Genomic DNA, 20,000 nt, shown 5'->3' on the forward strand with positions numbered 1-20,000 from the left:
AATCTATTTATATGCTCACCTCATGATATGGACAAGCAATATAATGAAGCGAACATATATAATGATGCATATTACCACTTTTTAAATACTTTTAATAAAGATGAATTTTATAGAAAGATATTATTATTTTTTAATAACATGTATGATAAGTATGATATGGAGAAAAAGAAATTACAAGAAAATAATACGAATGTCTTAAAAACACAAACTCAGATAATAGATGGATCGAATATATATCGAAAGGTTACTTATGATGGAAATGATGATGATGATAATAATAATCACGATGAGCATATTAAAACGTTGTACGATTTAATAAATATTATAAATAAAAAAGAAACAAATAATGATAATATTAATAATAACGATGATGGTAATAATAATAATAATGATGATGATGGTAATGTGTTCATTACAGAACCTTTATCATATAACAATTTAAAAAATAAATATATTTTATATGATGATTTCACAAACGATGAATTAAATTATCTATATTTATTTATAAAAAACAATTTTCAGAGTGATATATTTATTATAGACCAATATCCAATTTTTTTAAGACCTTATTATACAGGTAGCAATATGTATGATCTACGATTTTCTAATAGTTATGATTTTATATATAAAGGTATGGAAATAATTTCTGGAAGTCAAAGAATTCATAACCTACCAATTTTACTTTTTAAAACATTAAAAGAAAATAAACAAATATCCTTATCAACATATCTTCATAAAAAGGATAATTTCACCATATTAAATTATCTTGATAATTTCCAAAAATTAATAAATAAAAAATCAACAATTTATAAATATTTTAATTCTTTTCAATATGCTTCAAAACCACATGGAGGATTAGCTTTAGGGATGGAAAGATATCTTATCACTCTCTTAAATCTTAACAATGTAAAAAATGTTACTTTTTCGGAATAATAAAATATTAATTTTAAATTAATCAATATATATAAAATGTTGTACATATATATAAATAATATGTTTTATTATTTTATTATTTCACGCTTATTATTTTTTTGTGACCACTATATATATATATATATATGTATGTTTTTTTTTTCTTTTTTTATGATCTCAACTCATATTCATACATATATATATATATATATATATATATATATATATATATATATATATATATAATATATTATATTATGAAGAAAAAATAATTTAATTAGAACAAAATTTTTTTTGCTATATAAAAAAAAATATATATATATATATATTTATATATATTATAATAGATGATGTTTTAAATATGCAATTTTCTTATTATTATATATATCTAAATTTTTCATGTAATATTTAAATTAAAAAAATTTAATAAAATATATATATTATTTATAAATAAATTATTTATTACCATATATATATATATATACATATTTTTTTATATATATATATTTAAAATTTTTCTTATAATTTTTAATAATCTTGCCGTGACCAGGGATCGAACCAGGGACCTTCAGATCTTCAGTCTGACGCTCTCCCAACTGAGCTATCACGGCTTGGTAGTTTTTTCTTATAATCTAATTATTAATAAAAAATAATAGCACTAAAAAATGTACACCATATATATTATATATATATATATATATATATAAATAATATATTATATAATTGTGTTATTATATTTATATAATATAAATATTTATTACTTATTTAAAAAAAAATTAATATCTTGGTGCATTTTTTAATATTATTATCAATTTTATGAAAAAAATAAAATAAAATAAAATGGAATAATTATTTATTATTACATTCTTAAAAGGAAAAATAAGGAAATTTAAAAGAATAACAAATATTAATATATATATATATATGAGCATATGTTTATTTTTGTACATTTTTCAATTGAATGAGCTTAATATATTTATATGTTCTACAAAAGAGTAAACATTTCATGAATGATTGATGGATAAAAATATAAAAGTGGTTTTTAGTTTTTAATTTTTAATTTTTAATTTTTCATTTTTAATTCTTTTTTTTATTTATAACAAATAAAAAGCGATCTTTTCATTTAATAGTGGAAATATGTACATAATTTTGGTCTTTTAAAAAAGTACAAAAAAAAAAAAAAAAAATATATAATATTTTATATATAATATGATAAACCTATGAATTATAAGTAAAATAAATAAATATAAATAAATATATAGATATATATTATACATATCATATATATGTATGTATGTTATGTATGTATGACCGTTGTTATATATTAAATAAATATTTTATATATAAAATCTATCTATCTATATATATATGTATTATTAATTCAATAATTAATATATTTTCGAGGTTCTTTTTAAAATAATTTTTCTCATTGTTAAATATTATTCCGTATCCTGACATTCTACTATCCTTATAATAGAATACAAATAGTCATTTTATTATTTATTTATAATTATTTTTTTTTTTTTTCTTCTTATAATATATATATATATATATATATATATATATATATATTTATTTATATACATATATATTTATATATATGTCTTTTCCTAGTTAAAATAAAAAATTCCATATCTTTTTCATGACACAGAAAATGTCTTCAAATATGTTCTTAAATATATATCCCCTGAGTTGATTAAAAAAAATTATATCGTTTACACATAATGGTTAAAGGGTTAATCATATATATATATATTTATTTATGTATATGTCTACACAATGTTCAGTTTTTTTTTTTTTGTTTTCTATTACAAATATTCCGTAGGGTGATAAGGCATAGATCTAAACACGATCATTTGAGAAATTATATAAAGGCCTATATAAGACACTGAAGTGAATTGTAAACCTGATAATTATATTCAAAAAAAATAAATAAAAAAATAAAATAAATAAAAAATAAAAAATAAAAATAGAAGAACAAGTTCTCACATGATTAAAATATATATGTAAATATATATATATACATATATATATATATATATATTTTTATATTTTTTTATTGTCCCCTTACTGAATGAGTTCATATTTTCATTGTCCTTCATATAAGGGTTATCTAAACACTCATACAGCGAAAATAGAGCTAGCCAAAATAAAAAAAAAAAAAAAAAAAAAAAAAAAAAAAAAAAAATACATATACATATAATATACATATGTAAAATTTTCAAACACATTTTAATGTATATGAAAGAAATGAAAAACTCCTTGTACCTATTAAAAAGACTAAAAGTTCAACTATAAGGAAAAGATAACACTAGTTAAAAAGATAAATGAAGGTAAAAATAAATATATATTTTTTTTTTTTTTTTTATAAAAATTAAAAGAGTTGGTCCTCATTTTTATAAATATTTCATAACATACAAGAAAAATATCAAGGACTGATATGGTCACTACTCCTGTGGATAAGGACACATCGATTAAATCCTTAAACGAGAAAGGATACATTTTAATTTTAGATAGTATATATGTTCCGTTTTGTCTTATCAATATGATAAAGGATAGTAGGGATAGTATGAGTGATGTTATTTCAAATGATTGCAATAACTCTAATATAATGATAAAATTATAACAAAAATATAAAAATATATTAATATATATATATATATGTGTATGCATTCCTATGAAACATAAACACACATCCATTTATATATATACTATTAAAAATCATCCTCATTACTTTTATTTATTATATTGTTTTCCACATATAATGTTGACACTATGATAGCTAAGAAAGAGAAAGACACCAAAAAAGTAAACCTAAGAATAACCTTGAAAAGATAATTTAATTTTATTAAGGGCGACGATTTATCATACTGTAAAGAGTTGATAAGGGAATCTTTTGCATTTTTAAACAAATACATTTTTTTTCTCACAAAAAATAATTAACAAAAAGGAAAAAAAAAAAAAAAAAAAAAAAAAAAAAAAATATATATATATATATATATATATATATATTAATACTATTTAAATATGTAATAGTTATAAAATTAATAATTATATTTTTAATACTTTTTATAACTTTTTTCAAGTTTATTTTTATATAAAATAATAAATTAAAATATATGACAGTATTAATTAAGGACTATACAAACATACATATGTATATTATATATATTAAGTAAAGTAAAAAAAAAATAAAACAATAATATAATAAAATATTAATATAATAAAATAATAATATAATAAAATAATAATATAATAAAATAATAATATAATAAAATAATAATATAATAAAATATTTTTGTATATACACATCTACAAATGGTATATAAAAGAATATTTTTCTGAGTTAATTAAATTATATAAATAAATAAATAAATAAATAAACATATTTTATATATATATTAGGAAAAACTAAAAAAACTGGAAATAAAATTTATTTCAATTTTTTTTTTTTTTTTTTTTTTAAAAACAAAACAATATGGTAAAATAAGCCATAAAACATAATAAAAAGAAGAAAATGTAATATTTGTCCAGTGTTATAAATTTTTAATTATTCAAAAAATTTAATGACAATTTGAAACTTTATTATTATTTTTTTTTTTTTTATTTATCAAAATTAAATAAATATATAAATAAATAAATAAATATAAATATATATATATATATATATATATATATAGTATGAATATTATTTATTCATATTTTTTGTTTAATGTTAATACTGTTCCATCGTGTTTACTTATTAAAGCCACATTCGTCATGTTAACAAAAATACCATGATCAACAACTCCTGTAGTCTGAAAAAAAAAAAAAAAAATAATAAATGAAAATATATGATGGTATAACAATCTATTAAAAATGTATGTTATATAACAATCTATTAAAAATATATATACATATTAATCATTATTATTATATAATAACATATACTTAAATTCATATATTCATTCAAAATAAAATATTTGTTCATGTTTCCTTGTTACCATTTTAATTCTTGTACATGTTTCTAATAAATCTTGTATAGGCTCAGTAAAAAAAAAATCTACAATATAATTTTTATTGTCAGTAATAAATATCTCCCCGTTTCTCTTTCTTATTTTATATGTACATCCTTTGAGTGTATATATTTTTAACAAATTCTCTATGATTTTTTCATATCCAAATGTAAGGATTTCTATAGGAACAGCCCCTGTCATGCCCAATCCATTTGTGCATAATTTGGACTCATCACCAATCTGGTAAGTTCACAAAAAAAAAAAAATAAATAAATAAAATATATACGTATATATATATATATATATGTATGTATGTATGTATGTATGTATGTACTTGGTTTATATCTTACTATTATGAAAAGGGACGAACTAGAAGCGACAAGCTTCTCACGAACTAAGGCTCCCCCCCTTCCTTTTATTAAATTTAAATTTAAATCTATTTCATCAGTTCCATCTATGGTAATATCAATATTTGAATGTTTTTCTAATGTCGTCAAGGGTATACCCAGTTTTCTCGCCTATAAGAAAAAATAAAATGGATACACATAAATAAATACATACACATAAATAAATAAATATATATATAATTATATATATATATATATATAATTATTTATTACCTTCAATTCTGTGTCGATACTTGTGGGTATACATACAACATCTTTTAATTTTCCACTTTTTAATAAATTATCAATACGTTCAAGCACATAGAAAACCGTAGAACCTGTTCCCAGGCCTATAGTCATATTCGATTGTACATATTCGTCTACTGCTTTATAAGCCTATAAAAAAAATAAAATAAATAAAATATAATAAATTGAATAATTAATATACACACAATAATATATATATATATATATATATATATATATTTTTTTTTTTTTTTTTTTTTTTGCGAGTGAGAATATCCACTATTTCCATATATACATTTATCTATGTATACAATAAATTATTTTTTAAACTAATATTTTATAACACATATATATATATATTTTTATATATATATGTTCACAAACTTACAACTATCTTTTTTAAACTGTCCATTTGTTCTTTCTCTTCTTACGACAGTACATTAAAAAGTAAAAATAAAAAAAAAAAAATCGATGGGGACTTTTTTTTTATATATTATATACTTATAATGGAAGAGAAAAAAGAAAAATAAAATAAAGAACTTATAAAATAATCTTATTATATATCATTTATTAAAATACATTTTTATATCTCATTATTTCAGTCTCCAACAATAAACATATATATAAATATATATATATATATATATATATTATTTTTTTATGTTGTACATAATATTTTTTAAAATTATTTTATACAACAATATATTTAAATATCCCATAATATAAAAGGAACTTTTTATATATTATTATTAATACTCATATTAACAAAAAGAAAAAAAAAAAAAAAAAAAATAATCACTTTTACAAAATTAATGTATTCATTTTTATTAGATAATTATAAAATTATACCATTAAAAAGTTGATGCTTGTATAGAATTTAATAAACTGGTTGAGATTAAGAAAACAAAATGATAAAAAAAAAAAATATATATACATACATATATATATATATATATATATATATATATATATATATAGTATAGTCGTAAATAACTAGTTTAGCTTTTTTATTTATAAAAAACATAATCATATGTTAAACAATATATGAATAAATAGTAACCTATAGTTTATCAAATAATTAAAAAAATATATAATATATATATATATATAATAATATATATATTAGTTTACATAAAAACAATAGTAAATATATATATATATATGTCGTAAGTATAAATTATACATATAATTTCAAACAACCAAATAAAAATAATATTGTTTATAAAATATACATTATATATAATATTATTATATATATATATATATATATATTTTTTTTTTTTTTTTTTTAAAGTTCCTTATTGTGTATATTATTCACATTTATGTTTTTTTTTTTTTTTGCAAAAATTTTTAATCATATAAAATAAACCTAACGAAATATTATAGAAAAAAAAAAAAAAAAAAAAAATAATTATAATTGAACTCTGATCTATATAAATGTTTAAAATATGTAATTTTTTGTTTTCTCTCCCTATATTATTTATATAATAAAGACGAAAATAAAAATAATAGACTTACATATTTTCTTTTATACTAATTAGATAATACATATGAGTATGTATTTATATAATTAGTTATGTCAATGTTAATATCAATGTTAATGTCAATGTTAATGTCAATTTTAATTTCAATGTTAATGTCAATTTTAATTTCAATGTTAACGTCAATGTTAATGTCAATGTTAACGTCAATGTCAATGTTCATGTCTCGTCTTTTAATCATAAAATGAATATTATATATATATATATATATATATATATCGAATAATTCCATAAAACCCTTTGTTATCTTCCTATTGTTAGAAAATATTCCAAAATAGTTCATAAAAAAGAAAAAAAATCAAGAAGATATTTCAATATAGATAATATATATATATATATATATATATATATGTTCGATGTAACAAAAGGTACATTTTTTTTATATCTCAAATAAAAAAAGAAAAAAAGAAAAAAAACATTTTATATTTATGATATGATGTAATATTATTTTTAAAGATCATTATAATTTTGCACTTTATTATACTTCAATTTTTTTTTGATAAAGCTAATGTATAAACCTAATTCTACAAATAACACAACCTTAAGTTTATTACTCTATAACGATATAATCCAATATTGGATATGGTTTTTTTTAAAAGATGAAAAAGAAAATAAAAATGATTCAGTACATTTAACATCACAACAATCTTTAGATTTACATAATGTAAAACTTTATAATAACACATTTTGCGGACTAGCCAAATTTGATAATTATTCCTGTCCCTATTTTTATCCTAATATACGTATAAGAAATAATAATAAAAAGGAATATTCGGGTATATTTACCAAACGAGAGTTAACAGGATATGGACAAATACAATCCAAACATTTCATATATAAAGGATATATATATAGGGGGAAAAAAAATAAAGTGGGAAAAAATATTTTTAGGAATAAAAATAATTCAAAATTAATATATAAGGGGTCCTGGAAAAATAATAAAAGACATGGATATGGTAAAATAAAACTATACAATAATAATAATAATAATGATCATAATGATCATAATGATCATAATAATGATAATAATTATAATAATTATAATAATAATTATTATTATTACAAGAAGAAGAAAAAAATTTATTTATATAAAGGATATTTTAAAAATAATCAAAGATATTTTTACGGTATTCAATATTATAAGGATGGTTCATATTATGTTGGTTTCTGGAAAAAAAATAAAAAATGGGGATATGGAAAAATGACCTGGATACAAAAAAAAAAATCCCAAATAAATTATAGTAATTCTGATGATAAGAAGATAAAAGACATTCAAAATAATGAAATGAGTTACATCAATAATAAGGTGTATAGTATTAAAAATGAAGACAACACTTTATATAATAAGAAAAGATGTTCTTTTTTTGTTCATAGTATTTATGTTGGACAATGGAAAAATGATAAAGAGGAAGGATATGGGAAATTTTTCTGGTTTAAAAAAAGAAAAAAAGATATAAATAAAAATAGAATTGAACCATTTGACGAAAATATAAATACATATGATTATAAAGATGATACATATAGAAATAATAATAGTATATATCACAATGGATCTTATGATAGTTATGAAGGATACTGGAAAAAAGGGAAACGTTTTGGATACGGTATATTTAATTATTATAATGGTAAGAAATATATAGGTATATGGAAAAATAATAAAAAACATGGATATGGATATTTAATAAATGTCAATAATATTATTAATCTATGTTTTTATAAACAAAATAAATTAATATATGAATTCGCAATAAATAAAATATATGAACTAAATAATTTATATACAAATACATTATGTAATGTAATTAATCTTTCATATTTTAAAAACTATTATAATATAAAAAATAAAAAGTTGGAAAATTTGTACAAAATAATATATGAAAATTTCTCTTTTCTTATTCATATATATAACTTTTATAAAATTAAAAACACTATGAACATAAATAGTAATACATATAATCAATATATTAAAAAAAAACGTTATTCGAAGAATAATAAGGTTTATCATAATTCTTTTACATTATTAAATTTATGGAATATGTTTTATAAATCGCATATATTTGATGTTCAATTTTCACGACATTCTCTAAATAATCTAGTCATAGATCAGTTATCCGGTGTTGATGAGGGGCGGGAGAATTATTTTTTTCAACAAAATGAGGACGCTACGGAAAATTTTTGTTTTTTATTTAATGAAAAAGATTTTATTAAAAAATTGTTTACATCGTTTGATTATTTGCCAAATATTTCAACGAATAAAAATGAACATGAAGGTGAGCACAAAGGTGAACACAAAAATGAGCACAAAGGTGAGCACAAAGGTGAGCACAAAGGTGAGCACAAAGGTGAGCACAAAGGTGAGCACAAAGGTGAACAAAAAAATGAACAAAAAAATGAACACAAAGGTGAACAAAAAAATGAACAAAAAAATGAACACAAAGGTGAACAAAAAAATGAACGTGGAAGTAAAAGATTAATACATAAAGACAATATAAGTATCATGAATACTCCCAATAATTTTATTATTCATAATAATACTTCACAAAAAAGTATAACATATGATACTTATAATCATAAGACAGATTTATGTTCATGTAATAACAAAATACAAAATATATATTCAAGAAACTACTTATCTTGTCTTTATCAATATTTTATTTTTAATATGGATTTATGTTTATTAAAAGATTGCACAAATTTTTATATTTATCATTTTAAACATTCCTTTTATAAACAAGCAAATTACATTTTATTAAAAAATATACTTTTTTTTATTGTAAAATATAATAATGTACAAAAAGAAAATATTCATTTTTTATATTACGTTTTGTGTAGTATGCTGATTACGACTATTCCTTTATTATATCCTTTTATGGATATATTATGTAAATATGAAAAGAATAAGAAAAAATTCAAAGATAATAATATATATAAATTTTTATATCTTCATATGTATTATAGACAATATGATAGTAATAATAATAATAATAATAATAATAATAATGCACAATTTATGTTATATATGAAAAAAATTACAGACTATCTTTTTTTAAGAAAATATTTTATACATGATGAAAAAAGAATAATCACTTTTCATTCGTTCATCCTCACACTTGTTCATATAGATATAAGAATTGGATATCATAAAATGTGTGAACATAAAAGTTTATATTACTTGATTCAGTTCTTAAAAGAACATGTACCATGGGGAAAATATAAAGAAAATGATAAACAAGATATAATACAACAAATTAAAACCAAAAAATATTTTGATTCTTATACCTATAGATATATTAAAAAAATAAATAATAATAACAATAATAATAATAATAAAAATAATAAAACAAGTTATCATTATAAAGAAAAAGAAATAGATGGAATAACATATATAATTAATGTAAAGAAAAAAAAAAATAATAAAAATAAACGAAATATAATAAAAAAGAAAAATCCTACAAAATTTGTGAAAAATAACAAAATTAATAATATTCCTATGTGGAATCATTTCTTTCCTATATATTATCATAATACCATATTATATAAATTTTGTCCAAAAATTAAAAAAAATAATATAAAAAAAACTTGTAAATTCTGTTTAAAAAGAATCAAATTTTATTTGAAAAATGAAAAGTTATATGAACAAGAATTAAGAAATATATTGGAAAATTTTGTCTATTACTACATTCTTTTTTTTTTGATTTTTAAAAAAAAGCAAAAATGTATATCAATTTTTTCAATGAAATTAAATGTATCCATAAAATTAAAAAATATTTTAAAACTTTTATATGACCTTAATATAATCACAAAATATAATAACAACCATAATATTAATTGTATTAATTTGTGTTCTTTAAAAAAAAAAAAAAAATATAGAAAAAAGATAAAATATGGTGATATATATAATAATAATCCTTCTTATCATATAATATTTCAGAGAAATGCTCATGAAAATAATAAAAATGGAAAAATATTATCATCATCATTAAATATTGAACATAATAATATTATAGAAATAAAAAAAGAACAAATTATATTAAATGATCAAGTAAAAAAATATAATCAAAATATAGATACATGTCATAAAAATGATGAACAGCACAACAAAAATGATTGCATGTGTGAACAAATAAATTGCTTTCCTATAAATCCTAATGAAAATTATGATCATAATATATATACTATTAAAAGAAATCATTATAAAAACAGAAAATATTTTAATCACAGAGTTGCAGAGAACATACAAAAAATGTCTCATCAATTTTGTTTATCCTTTTTTGAAGTTCTATCCATGTTTTCTAAAATATTGATACCTCAAAGGATACATTTAATACAAGAACCCATAATAGAAATTTATTTAAAAAGGTTGAAGAAAAAAAGGAAACTCAGAAAAATACAAAAACATGTTCTAAAAAATAATATATTACATTATTATATGATATTAAAAAAACAAAAAGAAAAATATACAAATCAATATTATAAATGTACAAAAAATAATATATGTCATAATAACAAATCGGTAGCTAATAAATTAATATATAATACAAATAAAACTACCTATTCTTCTATTCATCAGAAAATATTTTTTCAAAAATTAATAAATATATTAAATAAAAAAGAGAAAGAATTATTTAGTCATCAAATAAATGAGCAACATTCTACTCTTCAAAATGAATCACAAATTGTGAAGAAAGAAATTATTCCTTCAACACATGATGATATATCATCAATAAAAAAAACAAAAACAAAAACAAATAAGAAAAAGAAAAGGGAAAAGGAAAAGGAAAACAACCCTGTTAGTAATATAAATAATTCAAATATTAATAAACAAATCAAACCAAATGATATACACAATAAAGAGACATATAATAATAAATTAAAAACCAATAATAATTTATATACCACTCCTTTTTATCTTCCAAAAAATCAATATATAAAAACCCCAATTTATTGTTTTAGAAAATATATATTTTCACATAAAAATTATATGAACATTTTAGATTTTTATAATACATATATCACACCCTATGAATTCATCACATTCTTTTTAAAATTCGTTCAAAAAATTAAAAAGAAGAAGAAAATACAAGCACCATACAATGATGTGCTTTTCTTTTTTATATTTCATGTTTTGATTTATAAATCCTTCCAGTTGGTTAAAAAAAAGGAAAAAAAAAAAAAAAAAAAATATATGTGATGTTAATCATTAAAAATAAAGTTTAATATAAGAATCTACATAAAAAAATAAAAATAAGAAATATTTTTCTAAAGTGTATCATTTATATAATATCATAAAAAAATTAAAATAGTAATATAGTAAGATGTAAATGTATATATGTAATTATATGCATGAACAACTAGCCATTCCGTTAACAAAAAAAAAAAAAAAAAAAAAAAAAATAATAAAAAAAAAAAAAAATAATAAAAAAAAAAAAAAATAATAAAAAAAAAAAAAAAATAAATAAATAAATAAATAAATAAATAAACCTGACTTGTACATGTAAAATAAATATAAAAATGCACACACACAAAAAAAAAAAAAAAATTAAACTATATAAATATATGCACATAAATAAATAAATAAATACATACATACATACATATATATATATATATATATATATATATTTTTATATTTATATATTTATATTCTTCTACATGTTAATATAATCAACACATAATGACAAAAATAATTATGCTATAAGATTCATTCTTCCTTTTTCCTTTTGGTATCATTTTTAACAAGTGGTGGTATAATATTAGTAAAAAATATCGTTCTACACAATTTAATTAAATTATTTAATCCAGAAACAATGTCCATATTAAGTTTTGTATTATTTAAAGGGTAGTGCTTCAAATTGGAGTCCTGTTGTAAAGAATAAGTAAAATCAATCCATTTAATATCACACGATGATGGTTTGTTTTTATCATATATTATTAATAATGACGTTGAACAAAAAGAATATGAACATTGTTGTTCTAACCATATTTTTAAATTTAATAATTGTGGTAAAATTAAGTGTACGATTTTTTTAAAAAAAATTGATAATAGATATATAACTTGATCTTCACGTAAAGTCAAACCAAGGTGTCTATTAATTTTTAATTTTTTGGTTACATGATCATAACAATCTTTTATTTCTATTTTGTTTAATTCTGAATATTTTTTCAATGTATTGGTTTGAGTATTTCCTATATTATTTTTTGCGAATAGACAATTATCCTGTACAAATTTTGAATACTGTATTTTTACTTGATCATCATTTAATAGGTCTGAATAATTTATATGTTGTATTAATGTACATATTCTAAATCCTAAATATCTTTGTGTTGATTTTAAAGCTGTAACATATTGCCTCCATGATTTTAATAAGGCATAAATATCCTTATTATTATATTTATGGAAACATGTTGGTAAATTTAAATCTTTTGAACATAAATCTATAATATGTTGATCACTCATATTGGTCGTTGTAAATTTCTTTCTTATTTCTTTTTTCATTTTGGACCATTTATCTACATAATATTCTTTTAAATTCGAATTTACAGAATGACTATCCTTTAACAAATCTTTATTAAATGAGAGATCATTATCAATGATTGTATTATAACCAAGTTTTAAATCTATTATTTGTTGATTATAAGCTTTAATATTATGGCAAACTTTTTCTAACTTAAGAGAGGAATGAATATATACATCATGATTATTTTTACATTTATCATTGTACACTTTCCATATTTCCTGATCCTTATTTGATATGCATTTATTTTTATCATTATAATTTTTGTTCAAAGAATGAATATCTTCATAAGTATAATTTTTTGTTCGACTATTTTTTTCAAGTTTCATAAATTCTTTTTCATGTTGACAATTTGTATTATTTGTTATTTGGTTCATTGGTTCTATATTTGTACATTTTTTAATATTTACATCTTCATTTACATTTATTTTATGTTTTTCATTTTGTGTACATTTAATTACTTTAACCAAATCAAAACATTGAGGAATTAATTTATATTTAAGAAGAAGAGATAATATGAACTTTTCATAAATTCGACATGGACAACTTTTAAATGTAGTCATTGTTTTATTATTACATGATGAAAATTCATTACAGTTTTTACAATCGTTTGTTTTTATATCATAAATATAATTATTTGCATTTAACATATTATGAATAATATTTATGTGTTTTTTTTCTGATATATATAATTTTTTTTCAGGTTCACACAAAATTGTATGATAATAATTTTTTTCAAATGTTAATTCTTTAACATGTTCATATGTATTACATACATTTAAATCAACATTGGATGGATTGTTAACTTTATTATGTACTATGGGTATATTACTTTTCTTATTTAATATGGAGAAACATATATCTTTCCCGTTGTTATCTTCTATACATTTTTTTTGTGTTTCAAGAAAAAGGTTATATATATTATCCATTCTAAAAAGTATATCTGTATATTCATACAAATTGGAATAATTACAATTACTATATTGATTATTATGATTATTATTATGATTATTATATTTATTATTATGATTATTATATTTATTATTATTATCATTATTTTTATTATTATCATCATTATTTTTATTTTTATTTTCATCCATTTCAACATCCCCTAAAAGTGTTTTTATTTCACCCTTTTTATATATATCATTGTATGCCTCATTAACCCTAACATAAAACTGTGCTTCTCCATTTTTAAAAAAAGGAATTAACTTATAAATATACTTTGAATTTTCATTTGTTAATATAACAGAAGTTCCTGTTAATTTTATATTATCCATGTTGTATAAAAATTCAAAATCATTTTGTGTATTCTCATAATTATTTTTGTTTTCCTGTTTCTCTTGTTTAACAAGGGATATATACTGGTTCTTATTCATATCATATTTTTCATTTATATTATCTTTAGAAATATTTAATAATATATTACAATTTTGTTTACAATAATTTTTATTATTCGTATCTACTGACGAGCTGTTATTATTACCGGTTGTATAATTATAACAACAATCATTATTATTTATATTATCATTCTTTTTTGTATTTGTTGAGAAGCATAATTCATTCAAATTAACATTTGATGTTTCATTTTTATAAAAAAATTCAGACACATCAACATTATTGGTTATTATATCATTACATTTATTATTAAGTTTTATCGTTTTATCAATATAATAATTATTTTGCTCACGTGGTACGTTCCTTATATTATAATATTTTATTATATTTTCATGTTTATTATCATTTTCTTCCTTCTCTATGATATGTGTTTCATTGTTATATGAATTTATGATATTTATATCTAAGTTTTCATTGTACTTTTCATTTATTTCTTCATTTTTTTTATCTTTATCATAATTTCTTTTTTTTTCATCCTCTGGATTATTCTTTTCATCCATATGTTTATCTTTTTTATATACTACTACGGCTATAAAGTTGGATTTTTAATATCATTATTTATAATATATTTTTTTTGTTCTTTTTGTAAGGTTAAAACGGTAAATATAAATAAAATAAATATATTATATTATATTATATTATATATATGTATATATTTTTTTTTTTTTTTTCTTTGGGGATGGGGGAGCCTATTTAAATATAGTTTATGGTATTAAGGAGAGGGTACAAAAAAAAAAAAAAAAAAAAAAAAAAAAAAAAAAAAAAAAAATATATACATATATATAATATATATATATTATTTATATATAAAAAATATGTTAATATATTTCATATAATATATATTAATTTTGTAAATACAATGAGAAGCATACCATAAAAAATATATTTTTTTCTCCTTTATATAATATATTTTATATTTTTAATAATATGTAAATTTTGATATGTAATTAATTTTAATATTTCATTTTATATCATTTTATTTCATTTTGTTTCATTTTGTTTCATTTTGTTTGATTTCTTTGTGATGTTTGAATTTTAGAAAGGTTTAAAAATATAAATAAAAAAGAAAGTTTTTTTTTTTTTTTAAATATATAAAAAAAAATATGAAAATATTGTTTTTTTTTTTTTTCTTACAATGAAGAAGGGACAAGTAATTATGAATGAAGAAAAATGTAATGAGATTACGAAACATTATGGTAACCCTTTTATTAATACAAAAGAAGATTATTTACATGAGAAGATTGAAAAAATTATATGTTCCATATTATTAAGCAGAAATATAAAGAAGGCTAACTATTTAGTTTTTGATATATTATTTGATGTATTTATGAAAATAATAAAAACTATTGGATATCATTGTAAAAAATTTTCATCCCTTAGAGGTAGCCATGTTGTAAATTATATAGATATAAAATATTGCTTAAAATTAGCTTTTTATAATATATATAATGAAATATATATATTGAAAGATTATTCAAAATTATATAAAGATATAATTTATTACCATATATATGATGAAGAGGACAACAAGGAAAATAATAATAATAATAAAAAAAATGAATATAATAATAATCAACATAATAATAATGATGAAAATAATAATAATGAACATAATAATAATAAATTTATTGGTGATAATAATCAAGAACATGTAGGAAAAGATGATGAATGTTATAATAAAAATGAAGAAAACAATTTCAGAAAAAATACTTCTTCAATGATGATAATAAAAGAAAAAGAAAATTATATTAATGTTGTTCAAAACTCTTATTTATATTATAAACATTTATGTACAAAAAAAAATAATAATACACATGATTTAATAAAGAACTTTAATAGTATTAATAATTTATTTACAAATGAATTTAATAACAAAAATATACAAGATGGTAACTTGTCAAATAATGAATGCGTTAATATTCTTTCCTTAAGAGAAAATGTTAATGTCGAAAAATATAAAGAAATTATGATGTTAAAAAAAAATTATATACATGATCATATGCCTATTATACCGTTATCTATAAATAGAAAAGAAAAAATTACTGGATATATAAATGAAAAGGATAATTATGCATATGACCATATACAATCACAATCAAATAATTTATTAAACAATGATGAACATATTTTACATTCATCATCCTCCTCCTCATCTTCTTCTTCCTCATCATCCTCTTTATCAGATGACAGTCATGTTAACGAAAAAAAATTGAACGATTCATCAAACAAAAATTACAATTATTTAAACACATCCAATGATCATTCGAATTTATCACAACGTATGCTATATGAACACACAAAAGAAAATATATCAAAAGAAAAAATAGAAATTTTAAATCTTCTTCCAAGATTAAAAGATATTTATGTCCAAAATGCAAAACAAAAAAACGACCTGAACAAGTCAGAAAATCAGGTCTTTAATTCGCTTAACATATTTGAGCAGTTTGATTAAAATAATAAAGGCATATATACATGGGGGGGAAATATATTGGTCTACACCAAGCCATAGTCTGGTAGAGGTAGACATATGTAAATATGTGTATTTATATGTATAATATACAAAATGAAAAAATACATACATTATATATATATATATATATATATATATATATATATATATATATATATGTATATTTATTTATTTATTTATTTATTTATTTATATTTATTATTTTTTTTTATTATTTTTTTTTATTATTTTTTTTTATTATTTTTTTTTATTATTTTTATTTTTTTTTGTGTGTATCCGTATAAAAATTAATATATGTGCCATGGTATTACATGGCGCATTATAAAAACCAGACATAATTATGTATAACCATTTTGTAAATATTCTTTTGATATAATGTGTTGTCCTTTGTTGACGTCTTCAGAATAAAAAAAAAAAAAAAAATTAATCATTATATCTTCAATAATGTTTCATATTTCTTATGTTTTATAAAATTCCTTTATGACGGGATGAGGCTTAAAATTTGATATTTTTTTTGGTTAAAAAAAAAAAAAAAAAAAATAATAAAATTATACATAAATATAAATATAAATATAAATATAAATATATAAATATATATATATATATATATATATATATAATATGGGTAAGATATAAAGTATATACACTAATATTTTAATTTTTTCAAATGAAAAAAATTAATTTAATAATGATCAAAAGGTGGAAGGTAGGTAATTTTAATTAGCATAAATGGGTGCTACACAAAAATGCATGTTTAATTGAAATATAAAAAAAAATATGTACAAATAAATAAATATAAATATATATATATATATATATATATATATATATATAATTTATTTGTTGTTTAATTTTGTATGTCGAACATTTGGTCTATTTTATTTAAGCTATTATTCAAATTTGCTGATCTGTCGTTGATTTTCTTTTGATGTTCCGATAAAGAGGTATTTGGAAGAACCCCCACATTACTGTTAATATTATTATTATTATCTAAAGGATATATATTTGTATTATTATACATATGATTCATATTTGCATACATTGGATGGTTCCCATATTGTTGTTGCATGAGATAATTTTCCCATGTTGACGATATAACTTGATTTGTATTTCCATAAATAAAGGGATTATTATAATATTGTATTAAATTATGTGGTTGGTTTTTTATTTCAAAAGCCCATTTTATTGTTAAAGCTGTTGAATAATTTTCTATTGGTTGATCTGACATGGCTATTTTAGCAAATTCAGCATTTACTCTATTAGTAAATTGAATAAAAGCTATATTTTTATTAGGTATGTATCTTACATATTCTATATTTCCGAAAGGTAAAAATTCTTCATATAATATTTTTTCAATAACTGGTACTTGATTTATATTATTAATAAATATACTTCCAATAAATAATGTTCTACAGTCATTATTAAATGTTCCTACTCCTGTCATGTCATCTTTAAACGTATTAAATTTTTCTCTACCAAATATATCTACGGAAGCTTCAAATTCAAGTTCATCGTTTTCATTAGGAATTCTGTGTTTATATAAACAATTATGACCATATGCACAACATCCTCTTGCGAAATATATACAAAAATATTGTTTACTTGTATATGATTTATCAGCTTTTGTATATCCTGAATCCTTTGTTGGATTACATTTATATTTTGCTACAAAACGTGGTGTACTACTACCCTTGACACTCTTATCATATCTATCGGTTACATATTTACCAAACCATATATTATATTGCTCGCTGCCTTCTGTATATTCTATTTTATTTAATTCTTCTTGTGTTATTTGTAAACGTGCAGGTGTTTTTAAAATCTCTTTCACCTTATCACTTTTTTTCATTAATTCGATACTTTTATCTAATATAGAACAATAATTTAAAACATTTTCATCTACCATTTTATTATTGTCATACATACCTATATTATCATAATAATAATTATATGTCATTGGATTTATAGGATTTATAGTATTTAGCGTATTCACATTGTTCATTCCATTCATATAATTATAATTATACATATTATAATAATTATTTATAGGATTATTCATATAATAATTTGAAACGTTATTTCCTAATATAGACATATTCTTATTATTTTCATCTGTATTTATATCTTTATCGTAATTATTTCCTGGAGAAAACAAATCGGTTTTCATTTTTCCACCATCTGACACATTACTATTATTATTAAGTTGCTTCTCTTTATTTGGATCAATGCTTATCGCATTGCTCTGATGAGGACCCACGTTATAATATTGACTATAGTAATACGGGTACCCCATATAATTTTCAACACTCATATTATTATACATATTATAATATTGGGAGGGGTAATTTGACTGAGTTGGTTGTCCTGGCGGAGCCGGAGGAGTAGGAGGAGGTGGACATGTCGGGGGTACGGGAGGAGAATTATGCGAAACATTTTGTATACCTGTAGGAGGCTGTCCGCTAGGTGGAGGAGGTGTATTTAATAATATCTGACTAGGTGGCTCTATTTTTTTACAATTTTTATCATCATTTGTATTAT

The 20,000-nt window shown here is 19.2% G+C and overlaps 7 protein-coding genes and 1 non-coding gene across 8 annotated transcripts in view; 3 read left to right on the forward strand and 5 right to left on the reverse strand.

Annotated features, from left to right (window-relative positions):
* Positions 1–933, forward strand: part of PF3D7_0514300 (aspartate--tRNA ligase, putative) — a gene marked incomplete at both ends in the record, with an annotated part of 3,387 nt that extends 2,454 nt beyond the window's left edge. The window contains one exon of the mRNA XM_001351665.1: positions 1–933. This exon is cut by the window's left edge and continues 2,454 nt beyond it. Within this exon, the coding sequence (XP_001351701.1) occupies positions 1–933 (933 nt within the window).
* Positions 934–1,450: 517 nt separating this feature from the next.
* PF3D7_0514400 lies at positions 1,451–1,523 on the reverse strand. Its single transcript has one exon. It is a non-coding gene; the product is annotated as a tRNA-Phe (tRNA).
* A 1,003-nt stretch (positions 1,524–2,526) lies between these two features.
* Positions 2,527–3,830, reverse strand: PF3D7_0514500 (conserved Plasmodium membrane protein, unknown function; the record flags this gene model as incomplete). Its single annotated transcript, XM_002808644.1, has 6 exons — positions 2,527–2,599; positions 2,725–2,818; positions 2,984–3,052; positions 3,181–3,223; positions 3,331–3,515; positions 3,647–3,830. 6 exons carry the CDS (start codon positions 3,828–3,830, stop codon positions 2,527–2,529), a joined length of 648 nt encoding a protein of 215 aa, XP_002808690.1.
* A 774-nt stretch (positions 3,831–4,604) lies between these two features.
* Positions 4,605–5,951, reverse strand: PF3D7_0514600 (ribose-5-phosphate isomerase, putative; the record flags this gene model as incomplete). The annotated part of the gene is made up of 5 exons (XM_001351667.1): positions 4,605–4,709; positions 4,896–5,147; positions 5,258–5,425; positions 5,528–5,689; positions 5,928–5,951. The coding sequence occupies 5 exons, from the start codon at positions 5,949–5,951 to the stop codon at positions 4,605–4,607; spliced, it is 711 nt and encodes a 236-aa protein (XP_001351703.1).
* Positions 5,952–7,588: 1,637 nt separating this feature from the next.
* Positions 7,589–12,271, forward strand: PF3D7_0514700 (MORN repeat protein, putative; the record flags this gene model as incomplete). Its single annotated transcript, XM_001351668.1, has 1 exon — positions 7,589–12,271. The coding sequence occupies one exon, from the start codon at positions 7,589–7,591 to the stop codon at positions 12,269–12,271; it is 4,683 nt and encodes a 1,560-aa protein (XP_001351704.1).
* A 510-nt stretch (positions 12,272–12,781) lies between these two features.
* On the reverse strand, positions 12,782–15,493 carry PF3D7_0514800 (inositol polyphosphate multikinase, putative; the record flags this gene model as incomplete). Its single annotated transcript, XM_001351669.1, has 1 exon — positions 12,782–15,493. The coding sequence occupies one exon, from the start codon at positions 15,491–15,493 to the stop codon at positions 12,782–12,784; it is 2,712 nt and encodes a 903-aa protein (XP_001351705.1).
* A 635-nt stretch (positions 15,494–16,128) lies between these two features.
* On the forward strand, positions 16,129–17,445 carry PF3D7_0514900 (conserved Plasmodium protein, unknown function; the record flags this gene model as incomplete). Its single annotated transcript, XM_001351670.1, has 1 exon — positions 16,129–17,445. One exon carries the CDS (start codon positions 16,129–16,131, stop codon positions 17,443–17,445), a length of 1,317 nt encoding a protein of 438 aa, XP_001351706.1.
* Positions 17,446–18,309: 864 nt separating this feature from the next.
* The window catches only part of PF3D7_0515000 (pre-mRNA-splicing factor CWC2, putative), a gene marked incomplete at both ends in the record, with an annotated part of 2,547 nt that continues 856 nt past the window's right edge, over positions 18,310–20,000 (reverse strand). Inside the window, one exon of the mRNA XM_001351671.1 lies at positions 18,310–20,000. This exon is cut by the window's right edge and continues 856 nt beyond it. Within this exon, the coding sequence (XP_001351707.1) occupies positions 18,310–20,000 (1,691 nt within the window).

Source organism: Plasmodium falciparum, assembly GCF_000002765.6.
Source record: "Plasmodium falciparum 3D7 genome assembly, chromosome: 5".
NCBI classification, from domain to species: domain Eukaryota; phylum Apicomplexa; class Aconoidasida; order Haemosporida; family Plasmodiidae; genus Plasmodium; species Plasmodium falciparum.